Below are 13,868 nucleotides of genomic sequence, written 5' to 3'. Positions count from 1 at the left end.
CATCTCAAGTCCCTCCTTTTTATTTGTTTTTATCTTGAGTTAGACCTTTAATGAATTGTTATTATTATAGTCTTCTCAGTTGTTCATATGGTGCTATTAACAGTAGCAAGGCTTTTTTACATTTTGAAGAGACAATCTTACTACACAGTTTTGCCAGGTAAAGGGTAAGTTGTGTTGTGACTACCTTTGAACATCATGATGTCTGCATACAGCTTCTGTTCTCTGTTCTTCATAGGTGGGAGGTGGGGCATCTCTGCTTTTATCTCTCACTCATATCAATACCTAAGAGGACCTCACGGCCACCATCATGTGTTCTGCAGATGCCTGCTGAACAGAAAAGGGACCGCTGGGGGTATTGCTCCCATAACTAAAGGCTAGAAAGGTGAGGATTGTAGAAGTGGGTATCCCTGTTATCTCTTCACTGGTCACTTCATCTTCCTGTGCACAAAGGTGTGACTTTGGAACTAGACAAAAAGATTTTCCAGCCTTGCTTCTGGCTCTCTTCAATGTGCTGGCATGGGTTCAGTACCTGTTTGCTTGTCTCTCAAGTGAAACCTATAATCATACCCATCTCACAGAGTTGTGCTCTTAGCACAATACTTGGGAGTCATAATAAATAGGAAACATACAACTTCTCTTCCAGCTGCAGTCACCACTGCCCTACAGTTATTTAAAGTGTTAAGAGTCAGCTAGTAACAAGGCTGAGCTATTGGCTGAGCACTTATAAGTAATATGAAGCCTCTGAGTGGTTATTTGGGAACTAGCAGGTGGAAGAGAAACACCTGACTACAATTATATTTTAATTAAAAATGTTTTTTAAAAGAGAGAAAAGTAATGTATAATGTCATTCACTTCATTATGGCAGTTATTCTGAATTAAAATCAGTATTTAATGCAAAAAAAAATAAGTGTTAAGAAATGATGGCAGCATCCATCTTGGGCTTGAACCATCTTGCAGCAAAGGTGGGGGATGCAGACTATGTATCCATCCCATGTCATGACTGATAATGGTGACAGGAAATAGCAGGGAGGGTGTTTTGTTTTTGTTGCTGTTTTTCAGTTTTCATTGACATGATCTCCATGTCAGTTGCTTACTTCTTGACTGAGCATCTGTTTATCAAATTCTACAAAACTCTCTTAAGTTTTGGGAAGAGTATACACAGTGAAGAAGATACACTTCTCTTGTGAGGTTTTAGTGACAGCTGGAACTAACTGTGAGTCTTTGTACTTAATGATGAGATATAGGAAGGTGATCTGCATGTTGCATACCCATGTCACTGTTGACACTAGTGAAAGGAGTTGGTCCTTGAAATTTCAGGACTTGACACAGTAGAAACTTGCTTCTCATTGTCCCACTATCTACTAGGATGATGATCCCAATTGATGGTTTGTCTCTCATGGTTAGTCAGAAATGCAGACTCTTTTTGTTTTATGTTCCCCCATCATCCACTTCCTAAATCTATAATCTACGAATGGAGAAATTGGCTAAAGGACTATGTGCTGTATGTGGGACTTATTTTTACAATGGGCAAGAAATAGCTTAATTGCATGGACATGCTTGCCCTTGATGCTGTGCCCAAGGAGACAAGATGAATGTCATGAAAAGCTTTCTGCTAATATGAGGGAAGGCTGTAAGAGGGAGGTCAGGAATATCACCAAGTCGAAAGTGGAATAAAGATGAGTTTGAGTTGAAATAAAGTTTGGAATAAAGTTTGAGTTGAAAGTAGAGTAAACATGAAGACACATACATGTTTAGATGAAAAAACTGGAAACAGAGAAACGGTGAAGACTGGAGCACAATAGAACTACGAGACAAAGCGGGGAAGACAGTTTCATGTTTTCAGGACACTACTCACTTGTGATCGGCAGTAGAGCTTGCGGAACAACTGCCCAGGGTTTACAGTGGTCTCAGCCATCCCTGCCAATAGCCCGGGAGCTTTCTCCTCTGCGAGGATATTGAACTGGAAAGGCTGTTTCTTCTCCACCTAAAAATTTGTGATTAGTTTCATCAGATTCCTTCTCTCTCCTTTCCTTTGCTCAGGATCTTATTCTGTTGCCTCGGCTTACTCTCCTCAAACTTCTGAACCAAAGTCATCCCACATCAGCCCCCTCTACCCTAGGACAGCCACCATATAGTACTTGGCCTCTGTGCTTTCTTCTTTTATCAGTGTATTTTTTAGCCCCCCAAATTGAAGGTCTGTTATCTTGTTTGTGAAGTTTTGTGGATTGATTATTTTTGCCCTCTCCATTCATATGTTAGACCAGTGAGGAGGTCTTGAGGTCATAGTGTATGGCCCAGACATCATAGAGTTTTGTTTTACACCAAGAATAATACCATCATCATGAACTTAATTAGTCAGTGTATTCGTGAGACTTTTTTTTTTTAAACAAGGCAATAAACCAAAGAGAGCAAGAGAGAAAGGAAAAAAGAGATAGAGGGGGAGGGGAAGAGAAAGTGGGAAGAGGAGCAATGGAGGATGAGAAAGAAGGAGAAGAGACCAGGGAGACTGAGAGAGAGGAGGGGAGAAGTGGGAAGCAGGGGGATGAAAAAGGGAGGAAGGGAGGGGTGGGGAGGAGGGAGATTAAGAGAGAGAAGGGGAGGGTTGAGAAGGAGAGAGATTGAGAGAGAGAAAAGAGAAAGAGAGGTAGGGGAGGTAAATACAAGGACTTTGAGCAGGTGACAGGATACTAAAGAAAGCTTTGCTCTGAAGTGCAAACTGGCTCCAGCAGAGAAGGGGAAGGCCTCTGGGCTGGTGAGTTCTGGACACATGCTTCAGGTGAGATGCAAGTAAGCCTCTCCAGAGGCCCACCACTGTTATTATTCCATCATTCTTTAACCTGCTGTGCCAGTACTATGTTTGGAAAGCTCATCCAATGAAGCATGGAAAATATTGAAGGACTGCTAATGAAAGAGAAGAACCGTAAAGTATGTGATCAGGTTGGAAAGTCAGGAGCCAATGACTGGATAATCCAGAGGTTAGGAAAGAGCTTGGCATTTGTTTTTATGTCATGGTCATTTTTAGGGTGGTTAGACATAGGGGAATTGCCTTATCTGATTCACACCTTCCTGATTCCACACTGCTTGTGAGAAGAATGCGTGGCATGTGGGGGTAGGAGTGAAAAAAAAGAGAGTAATGAGGAAACACAAAGGATGCTATCCCCTACCAAGGAAGCAATGGTGGAGTGAGACAGAAGTGAAAATAGAGAGATACTGCATGGCAGGTGGGGATGAAGGTGGGAGAGGATGTAGACTGTCACATGTACAGCTTGTGGTTGTCTTCTGTGCTGCAGTTGGTGATGCCACATGTATTCATTATGAAGGGATGATTTGCTAAGAGTAAGAGAACCAGTATACAGAAAGCCTCCTTTTGCATATTACATCTGAAGTGCTCTACCAGATTGGTCACCAGTGGTAACAGATGTCGCCAGAGCAGTGGACAGGGTTCAGAACATTCAACAATGAGAATCCATCTCTATCACTAGGAGAAGGAGGACATTACATGATGCAGTATGTACTTTGGCCACAGGAGATATAACAGAAAAATGGAATTTGGACCACTGAAAGAAGAGTAGCTGAGCTGTAGGGAACAGAAGTGGTCATTTATCCATCTCAGTCTTCTGGTACTCTCTGAATCCTGAAGGTATTTTTCTTTTGGCGAGAGGGGTCCCAGGTGATACTGTTAGTTTGGACCAGGTCATAGAGCAGGACAGTGGCCCAAGGGGAGAAAACCAGACAGCGTAGTTTAAACCACGCAGATGACCTTTTTAAGGATCTCAACAGAGATAAGGCTGAAGATGTCCATCTGGAAGCCATCAGTATTTTAGTGGTCATATGTCTCTGGCATGTACATATTCTGTTTATTTCAACTTAACTCAAAATAGGCTCACCTGGAAGAGAGACTCCCAATTGAAAAGATACCTCCATAAGATTGGATTGTGGGCAAGTCTGGGTGTGCATTTTCTTCACCAATGATTGATGTGAGAGGGCCCAACTCACTGTGGGCAGTGCCACCCCAGGGCTGATGGGCCTGATAGTATAAAAAAGCAGGCTGGGGAAGTCATGAAGCGCAAGCTAGTAAGCAGCACTCCTCCATATCAGTTTCTGCCTTGAGTTCCTCCTCCGAATTTTCCTCAGTGATGGATGTCACCTGATAGCTGGAAGCAGAAAGAAACATTTCTTCCACATGTTGCTTCTGGTTATGGTTTTATCAGAGCAACAGAAACCCTAAATAAGACTGCATATAATTACCTGATTTTTAAAATGTGGACCACATAAGTACAGGTGCTTTGGAGGCCAGAAGAGGGCATTGGATCCCTGGAATTGAAGTTCTAAGAGTTGTGAACCTTCCAGTATAGGTATTGGGAATCAAATTCAGGTTTTCTGCAGGAGTAGGAAGTGCTCTCACCCTAGGGCCATCTCTCCATTGCAAGTGCAAATATTTGTTAAGCTCTTTGTGGCAGGAAACACACACAACATTTCAGTTCATCTTTAGCTCATCTAAGAGTACCAACAGAACTAAAGGGTAAGTACTGTTACTTCATTGCACTCAGGAGAGTAAGGCCCAGTGAAGTGAAGATATTTGTTTAAGGCCAGACAGCTATTGTGTGTCAGAAATCAAGGTCCAGAAATCAAGGACCAGGCATCCCTATCTTAGGGCCTCTGACAGAAACTAACTCTCACAGAGCTTCTCTGTGTAAGAGAATTAAATGCCCAACAGTGTGCCTAGGTCATGTGATAGTTTTAAAAAGTCTTCCTCTACAATCCTGTACAATAAAGCAACCTCTGGAGGCAGCACTATCCCTGCCTGACCTCAAGTTCTACTATAGAGCTATAGTAACAAAACAGCTTGTTATTGGCATAAAATCCCACATGTGGACAAATGGAATTGATTGAAGACCCTGACACTAATCCTCACACCTATGAACACCTGATTTTTGACAAAGAAGCCAAGACTGTACAATGGAAAAAAGAAAGCATCTTCAACAAATGGTGCGGGCATAACTGGATGTCAACATGTAGAAGATTGTAAATAGATCCATATCTATCACCATGCACAAAACTCGAGTCCAAGTAGATCAAAGACCTCAACATAAATCCAGTTACACCGAACCTGATAGAAGAGAAAGTAGAAAGTAGCCCTGAACACATTGGCACAGGAGACCACATCTTAAATATAACACCAGTAGCATAGACACTGAGAGCAACAATTAATAAATGGGACTTCCTAAAACTGAGAAGCTTCTGTAAGGCCTTAAAGGACACAGCCAATAAGACAAAACGACAGCCTACAAAATGGGAAAAGATCTTCACCAACTCCACATCTGACAGAGGGCTGATCTCCATAATATATAAAGAACTCAAGAAACTAGACATCAAAGTACCAAACAATCCAATTAAAAAATGGGCTACAGAGCTAAACAGAAATTTCAGCAGAAGAATCTTAAATGACCTAAAGATGTTTAAGGAATTGTTCAACATCCTTTGTCATCGGGGAAATGCAAATAAGAACAACTCTGAGATACCATCTTACACCTTGTCAGAATGGCTAAGATCAAAAATACTGATGATAATTTATGTTGGAGAGGATGTGGAGTAGGCGGAACACTCTTCCACTGTTGGTGGGAGTACAAACTTGGACAGCCACTTTGGAAATCAGTATGATGGTTTCTCAGAAAATTGAGAATCAATCTACCTCAAGACCTCAAGACTGAGGCCTACTACTCTTGGGCATATACCTGAGGAATGCTCAAATACCACAAGGACACATGCTCAACTATGTTCATAGAAGCATTATTCCTAACAGCCAGAGCCTAGAAACAACCTAGATGCCCCTCAAACGAAGAATGTATAAAGAAAATGTGGTACATATACACAATGGAGTACTACTCAGCAGTAAAAAAAAATGACATCATGAAAATTACAGGCAAAAAACAAAACAAAACAAAAAAACTGGAAAAATATCATCCTGAGTGAGGTAACCCAGACTCAGAAAGACAAACATGGTATGTGCTCACTCATAAGTGGATACTAGATGTGAAGCAAAAGATAACCAGACTATAACCCACAGCTCCAAAGAAGGAACCTAAGAGGGACTCAAGGATCACCCTGGGGAGGGGAAATAGATGAGATCTTCTGAGTAAACTGGAGGTAAGGATGGTGGGCAATAAGGAAATGGGATGGTCAAGTTGAAACAGGGACAAAGTGAGAGAGCAATGAAAGAGATGTCTTGATAGAGGGAGACATCATGGGGATAGGGAGAAACCTGGTGCTAGGGAAGTTTCCAGGAACCCACAAGGATGACCCCAGCTTAGACTACTAGCAATAGTGAACAGGGTGCCTGAGCTGGCCTGCCCTGGTATTCAGATGGGTGACTACCCTAACTGTCATCATAGAGCCTTTATTCAGTAATTGATGGGAACAGATGCAGAGATCCACAGCCAAGCACCAGGCTGAGCTCCAGAAGTCCACTTGAAGAGAGGGAAGAGGGATTCTATGAGCAACGGGCATCAAGATCATGATGGGGAACTTAGAGATACAATCGAACCAAGCTAGTGGAAACTCATGAACTTTCAATCAATAGCTGTGAAGCCTGCATGGGGCTGGACTAGGCCCTTTACATAAGCAAGACAATTGTATAGCTTCCTCTGTTTAAGGGGCCACTGATGGTGGTAATAGGATCTAACACTGGTGTGTGGACTGGCTTTTTGGAGCCCATTACCTATGATGGAACACCTTGCACAGCCTTGATGCAGGGAAAGCGGCTTGGACCTGCCTCAACTGAATGTACCAGGCTTTGCTGACTCCCCATGGGAGGCCTTACCCTTTTGGAGGAGGGCATGGGGGTGGGCTGGGAAAGAAGCTGGGGGGGGGGGCGTGGGAGGAGAGGGAGATCCGTGGTTGGTATGTAAAATGAATAATAATTTCTTAATAATAAAAGAAAGTCTTCTTCTTTTTTCATTTCCTTTGAACAAAAACAATTTTGACAAGAAATCTTCAGAGAAGTTATTCCACATTTCAATGTACTATTTTGGATATTGCTTTTGATTGAGGCTGTTTGCAGACTAGACTATTAGTATCCCATATATTCTCTCTACCTCAAAAAGAGTAGATTCACTTTTATCTTGGGAACAAAGCTCAATAGAAATTTTTTTTTAAAACTTTTCTTAATTCATGAAACATTTATCTTCGAGTCAGGTTTTGTTACAGCAGCACAAACGTGGTCAGTCAGCATTTCCATTGTAACTGGTACTTCCAGGGCTGTTCAAGAGAGCCTCAGAGACTCTCCTTTGAATTAAAACTTGGCACTCAGGATTTGAATCCAGAAACCACATTTTCCCTACCTATTAATCAAATAATTTAGAGAGTCTCAAGTTGGAAGCAGACAAAATGCAAAACTTTATCTCTGCAAAAAAAAAAAAAAAGGTTTGAAGATAAACCTTACAACTTAAAACGTTGTAAGAATGTTTAACATTCATTATGCAAGTATAATATTGTATTACCCTATAGTCATTCTCAAAGAAAATGGAGTCAAAGTGTCTATAAATAAATGTAGTAGTGATTATTAAAATCTCATACTCGACCTGTTTGGCTTTGTGAGTAATTTATTTTGACTTTGGGAATTGAGATTGTTTGTGGTCCTTGGCATAATTGCTTTAAAGGGCAACAGCATTAAGAAACTGGATCAGAATAACAAGGGAAGGGGAGCAGATCCTCAGAGACTGTGAACTTGCTCTTTTATGAACTCCAAACTTCTGTGGAGAAAATTCTGAATCCCATGAACGTAGATTAGTAGCATGCATCGATTCTGTAAAGAGACACTGGAAATTTAAATTGCTGAGCATAACGGCAGCCATGAATCCTAAATGCAGCCTAATGACAAAGGGCTACCAAGATTGCTTAGTTTAGGAAAGTGCAAAAAATGACCGATAGCATTTCAGTAACACTGGAGAATCTGCCTTTCATCTTATTTTGTAGCTTTTCTCGTTCGGTCTTTTAAGACTTCAAGGTAGTGAGTGACAATAGACCTAACTGCCCCTCTTATCAGTCCCCAGCCAGCTCCTCTGACCTTCCTTGTTCTTCCAGAAACATGCCTGCATTCTCCACACCTGGAAATCTTTCCTCTAGCTTTTCATTGTACGAGGAGCATTGGCCAAAGCAGAGGTCTACTCTGACTCCACTACTAACTTTGGGTTTTATTTAGACTTTACTTTTAGCTAAGACCAAAGGTGTCACTCTGCTTAATCACATGTTTGCCAGTTGCTCCTTATAGCAATAAGGGAATTTTCCCTTGTGCCCAATGAATGTTTGCTAAACTGAACCAGTACAGACACTTTAACAGGAGAAAACACATACAAAGTTATTAACCTGTCCATTTGTGCGGGAAGCTCAAAGAAGGGACCACTGGCTGGAGTTAAATACCTTCTTTGGAGGAAAGAAGAAAGTAGGGGCTGGAACAATTTTTGAAGAGTGGCCATGGCTTTTAGGGGAATTGATTGGGCCCAAGGGAAAGACAGGAGGTGACAAGTAGTTCTGGAGCTGGAAAGCAGAGAAGAGCATAGAAGAGGAGCTTCCTTGATATGATGTCACTCGCCTTCCTTCCTGTTACTCCAGCTCCCTTGGATAATGAGATTTGGGAGAAGGTCTAAGGATGATGGCATTACTTTTGGGAGACCTTCTTCAGTCAGATAAAGGAGCTTCAGAGAGGGAACCTCTGGCCCTTGGAGGAGGAGGAAGGAAGGGAAAATAGGAAAACAGAGCTATCTGGATTCTGAGACCCTGTCTCCACCTCAGGATGCTAAAGTGGCACACATTGCTATCATTTTCTGAGCCCCAATATGTCTCAGTCCCAAACTAATGTTATCTTTTACCTGGTTGGATGCTTTCTTATCATCCACTAACACACTCTTTGCATTTTAAATGAAATAGCTGTCTCCTCTCACTTATGGTCCAGGAGCGTGACAGTACGTTTCCTTTTGTAACATAGGTAGCAGGCACATAGAATTGTGCCAAACAATATTGGTTATTCAGAAACTGCTTGTTGAATAAATTATTCAATGAAATCTGAATTTCAAAGTTCACAACAAGAATCTCCAAACAATCGTCCGGTTGTAATCTTCCCTGTGTCTAAAGATGTTATTTTTCAATTATAGTCAAAACTCCCCTTTGAACATCAGTTTCAAGATGAAAGTCTCCACATGCAGCTTCCCCACTGCGGTGTGTTATGGGTCCATCTTTTCTGAAAACATTTAAACTGAAACTTGGAGATTTTCATACTTAATTTTAACTACACTTCAGAAGAGATAAGGCGAGTAGGTGGATGTCTGCCTGTCTGTCACAAAATAGATAAATTCTTATTGTGTGAAATACCATCACACATGTTCTATAGTATTTAATACATGTAATAATAATATTAAAACTCAGCTTTGAAATGTGAGGTCTTATTCCAGCCTTATTATTTTAAAAGAAAAAAAGACAGATCCGCATCCCCGGCCAACCTCAGTGATAGTGGGGATGCTATACTGTTAAAGAGATCACCACTGGAGCCACAGGTAGAGTTCCCTAACAGGCCCATGGTCCAAAACAGCAAGAGTAGACATCCAGCACAAAGAGCCACACTGTGAAACCTCCAGCAAGCCCTGCCTTGATTGTTCCGAATAGTACCTGATGGAACACCTATTATTTTCTTTTCCAATGTGAGAATGCATCTTTGTATCATGAGCTAAACATTACTTAAATAAAATCATCTCTACTTCATCTCCTAGGGTAAATGTGAGCAGTCTCTGTATGGTCACATGCATTCCATCAACGATGCCACCTTCACGTCTAGGGTGAGTTCAGTTCTCTCAATAAATCCATACAACTCTTCATATGTCAAAGTTAACTTTAATGAAAGTTGTTTCCAAGGAAAAATGAAAATGTAATAAGCTGAGGACAATAAATGAGGAATTAATTGTAAACAATAGGGAAATGTGTAGAAAGGGAAGATGTGTGCAGAACTTTGTAGCTTACAAACACACACACACACACACACACACACACACACACACACACACACACACACACACACAGCTGTAGCAAGAGAGAGGAGGAAGGCTTTAGTGTACACCTTTAGTGTATCACCATTCTCACTCAGCACCTTTTGTCCAGCATAAGCTTCAGAAGGTAAATGAGAGAGGTGGGGCATCAACTCTGCAGTTCTGGGGACTGGACTCAGGGTCTTGCATGTATCAGATGAACAGCCTAGATTGCCTCGGCTCTTAGAATCGAAGTGCTGCTATGCAGCTTGAGCTGTCTTTGCACTAATATTGAAGACCAGACTGACCTCAGACACGTACATATTCCTCTTCCCTCAGTACGTGTCACCACGTCTGAAGGATTCATCCTTAAATGCAAAATCTTAAATGAAAATAAAAGCGGCAGAATTGAAATGTAGAAAATAACATTGGAGAAATAACAGCTTTTCTTCAGTTTACTACATATAAGTAGGTAAGAAGGACATTTTATTTGTGGCTAGATGTATTCCGATAGAAGGATGGTTCAGCATGGCTTTGAATTGCTAAGCTAATTGACGATGTCTTTAAAGGGGTTCAGATAATAACCATAGGAGCATGATTTACGTTTGTGCCTTCTCAGATGAAAGCAGTTTGACTAGATAGATGGCCTCTCAAGTTCCTCAAGCTCCGTGATTTAATTATATCTAACATCTTAATTCATCTCTAAGTTCCCAGTAGAGTAAAAAGTCCTAATTCTAGATTCCTCCTCTTTTCCAATTAGCTGGAAAGGAAATCTGATAGATCGCTCACTCTGAACTTCAAAATGACAGCATAGTCAAAATTCTGTTACTGCCCTGCTCTTATTATGCTTTAAGAAAGAAGGAAAAAATACTCACTAAAAATTATATCTTCTGAGGGAATGTTGAGTGCTCTAACTGAAATTGTATGGCTGTGCCTGCCACTCCCAAGAGTTTTAACGATGGGCACTACCACAATTAGATTGTTACAGATTTGTCTCTGTAAGAAACATTCCATTTAATTGACTGTAGTGAGCCAATTAGTTGAAAAATATTATATTATGGATTGGTCCTAGATACCAAGTAAAATTTTATTTCTAACGGAATATAAAGATAGTTAAACACCATGAGCCACATGATATAGGATATTTATGCTAAAACTTTTATTAAGCCTTCTCATGCTCAAGGAAAATTAAATGGAAGCTGAAATGAAGTAATTTTATATTTCATAAGCCTGGCATTTTATTTTGGTGAGTAATATCATGGTGAAAAAGACACACCATTCAACATTATGAACAGTAAAATAAATAAATATGGAAATTCCAAAATTAGATTTACTGAATTGGCCATCAAAGCAGATACACATTAATTGTATGTACTTCAAAGGGCCAGATAATATGAAGTCCAGGTCCAAAGTCAAAGTGAGCAACATGTTTCTGCTTACACCCGCTGCTTGCTCATAGGAGAAGGAAAGATGGCTTTATCACTTTTCCACACAAGCATCTCAAAGACTTTCTGGAAACTCCCACTAATTAGCTCTTCTAAAAGAATTTATTAAGTATTAAGAAATAGTGTTTTGTTACGATGGCTCTCATCCTTAGGTGAAAGTTATGGTCAACAGTGTTAATTGTTTGAAAAATGCATCATGTGTAACACACGTGCCAAGGAATGTCAGGAGGTTAGGGTATCAGAGTGAGTACAGAGCGCAAAAGCCATTGTGACAGTGTTAACACTCAGGCAAGCATCCGTCAAGGCAGTGATAACAGTCATGTTATACACTATATATACACACAACAAACAGATTTTAATTTTGTATTAGCCTTGCTAATTGCTTGATGACTCTAGAGAAAGCAATGATGTTACATTAGTAGCTAAAATTGACTGTAAATTTGACTGTATATGCAAGCACAGGCTCAGGAAAATAATACAGTTTGATATTAGTAAGCAGAGTCACAAGTATAAAAGTCAGTGCCAACAGTCTTGAAAATATTTGCAGAAGCAATTTGCATATGGCCCTAAAAACTATGGGAGTTGAATTTTATGTCATTGTTTATGAAAGTTCTAATGTCTTCATTTGTGACTGATTTCTCTCGGGGAAGTAGATGTTTATTTGAAATCTATTCTTAAAGCATTCTGTAATGAAATGTTTGAAGGAAACATGAAAATGCTTTGATTTTCTTCCTAAGTCCTTCTTACAAAGCAAGACCAGAACATCAGAAAGGAAGGAAGTGGTTATTTCTGAAAAAAAAAAAAAAAGGCAGAAAATATAATGTAACAAAAGATTAGAAACAGCAATTATGGAGCACACTGACTTGTGTGGATAAATCATCTGCAGAAGGAAACTGAGAATGGAGGTCCATTTGCATGTCTCCCCTGGCATCTGTTTACTGTGGAATCAGCCCAGATGGACTGGGATGGAATTCCTTCAGGCACTCAACGTGCCCGTCAGCTTCTTTCTACTTCTCTGGTCACTTTTGTTTGCAATTTAGTCATTCCTAGAAATTGACCCTGCAAACAGTTGGTGTTTATTAGATATAGCAATGCATGTTCTTCGTTCTTTGACTACAGTTGGCCTCTCCCCTTTCCTTCAGGGTAACATTACCTCTTTGCTGAAGAATGTTCTCTGGTAATTCTTTCAGAGAGAATGCAAAATTCTGAGTCTTTGCATATCAGATAATTCCATTATTTCCTTTACATTTCAGTGTTCATTTTTTTTTCTCCTGACCCTGTTGTTGCAAAGGAGACTATTCTCCATAGAACAAACTCATCATTTACAGAAAATGTTTGATTTTTCTCCCTTATATGTTGTGATATCTTTAATATATACTATTTGAGTTTCTACAATACATCTACATGTGGATTTGTGTGCTTTTTGTCTGTTTTCAAGAGCTGGTGTACTTTTTGTGAATTGCCTTTGTACAATTCAACTAAAAATTATGGCATTGTTCTCTAAATATTATTTTCTTGTCATTCCCTTCTAGATTTTCCTTAAGAAGCATTTATATGTTTGTTAAAACATATTATTCAAAATCCACAACCCTTTATTGTGTGTGTGTGTGTGTGTGTGTGTGTGTGTGTGTGTGTGTATGCATTCGTATGGAGGCAAGCGGTTAACGTATAATGTCATTCCACAGCAGCCCTCTACCTTGTTTTTTGAAAAAGAAAAAAAGGAGAAGAAGAAAAAAACCTCACACCTGGACCTGAGTTTCATCAATTATGCCAACCCTGCAAGCCCCAGGGATCCTCTTGTCTGTACCTGCCCAGTGGTGGGATTAAAACTGGTGCCGCCACACTCAGTATTTTCCATGGATACGAGGGATTGAATAAATTTCCTCATACTTGTACTGCAAGCATTTTATGGGCTGAACTATCTACTCATCGCTGTACTTAAATTATTTTTGAATTCCCTACACTTTCAATTTTGTGTCTTTTTTGAACTGGTTTTCCCAGATCTCCATGACTTCTCTGAAACTATAGTGGCCTATGTCTTTGAAGCATGGGCAGTTCTCAGTTGCAGTTATGCCTGTACCCTAGTACCTTTTGGATTCTGACTTTGCTACACAAAACATAAAAACATACTTATTCAGCTTATTATAAATAACGTAAATATAAAGCCACAATATATAGTTTTCACTTTAACAAAATACTAATACTAAAATTATTCTAAATTAATTATGCAACTATTAAAATGGATATGTTCAATAGGAGTATTTTGTCTCTTTTATATTAGAATATGTCCTGTAATTATTAGTTAGTAAAGACTTTAGTTTTTCGAGTGAAAGCTCGTGGTAAAGAACCTTACTTACTTAACGCAGGCAGGGGACACAAGTTTAGTCCCCAGCACCACATCTGGAGCTCA

At 40.0% G+C, this 13,868-nt stretch overlaps 1 protein-coding gene across 3 annotated transcripts in view; it reads left to right on the top strand.

Annotated features, from left to right (window-relative positions):
* Positions 1 to 13,868, top strand: part of Spag16 (sperm associated antigen 16) — an 814,060-nt gene that overhangs the window by 558,457 nt on the left and 241,735 nt on the right. For all 3 annotated transcript variants that reach the window (XM_059277932.1, XM_059277933.1, XM_059277936.1), the window contains one exon: positions 9,762 to 9,827. In XM_059277932.1, coding sequence (XP_059133915.1) covers positions 9,762 to 9,827 — 66 coding nt within the window. The remainder of the gene's footprint in view (positions 1 to 9,761; positions 9,828 to 13,868) is intronic.

This window comes from Peromyscus eremicus, chromosome 13 (assembly GCF_949786415.1).
Source record: "Peromyscus eremicus chromosome 13, PerEre_H2_v1, whole genome shotgun sequence".
NCBI lineage: Eukaryota > Metazoa > Chordata > Mammalia > Rodentia > Cricetidae > Peromyscus > Peromyscus eremicus.
Note: the sequence above shows the minus strand (reverse complement) of the source record. Positions and strands in the feature narration are given on the sequence as shown.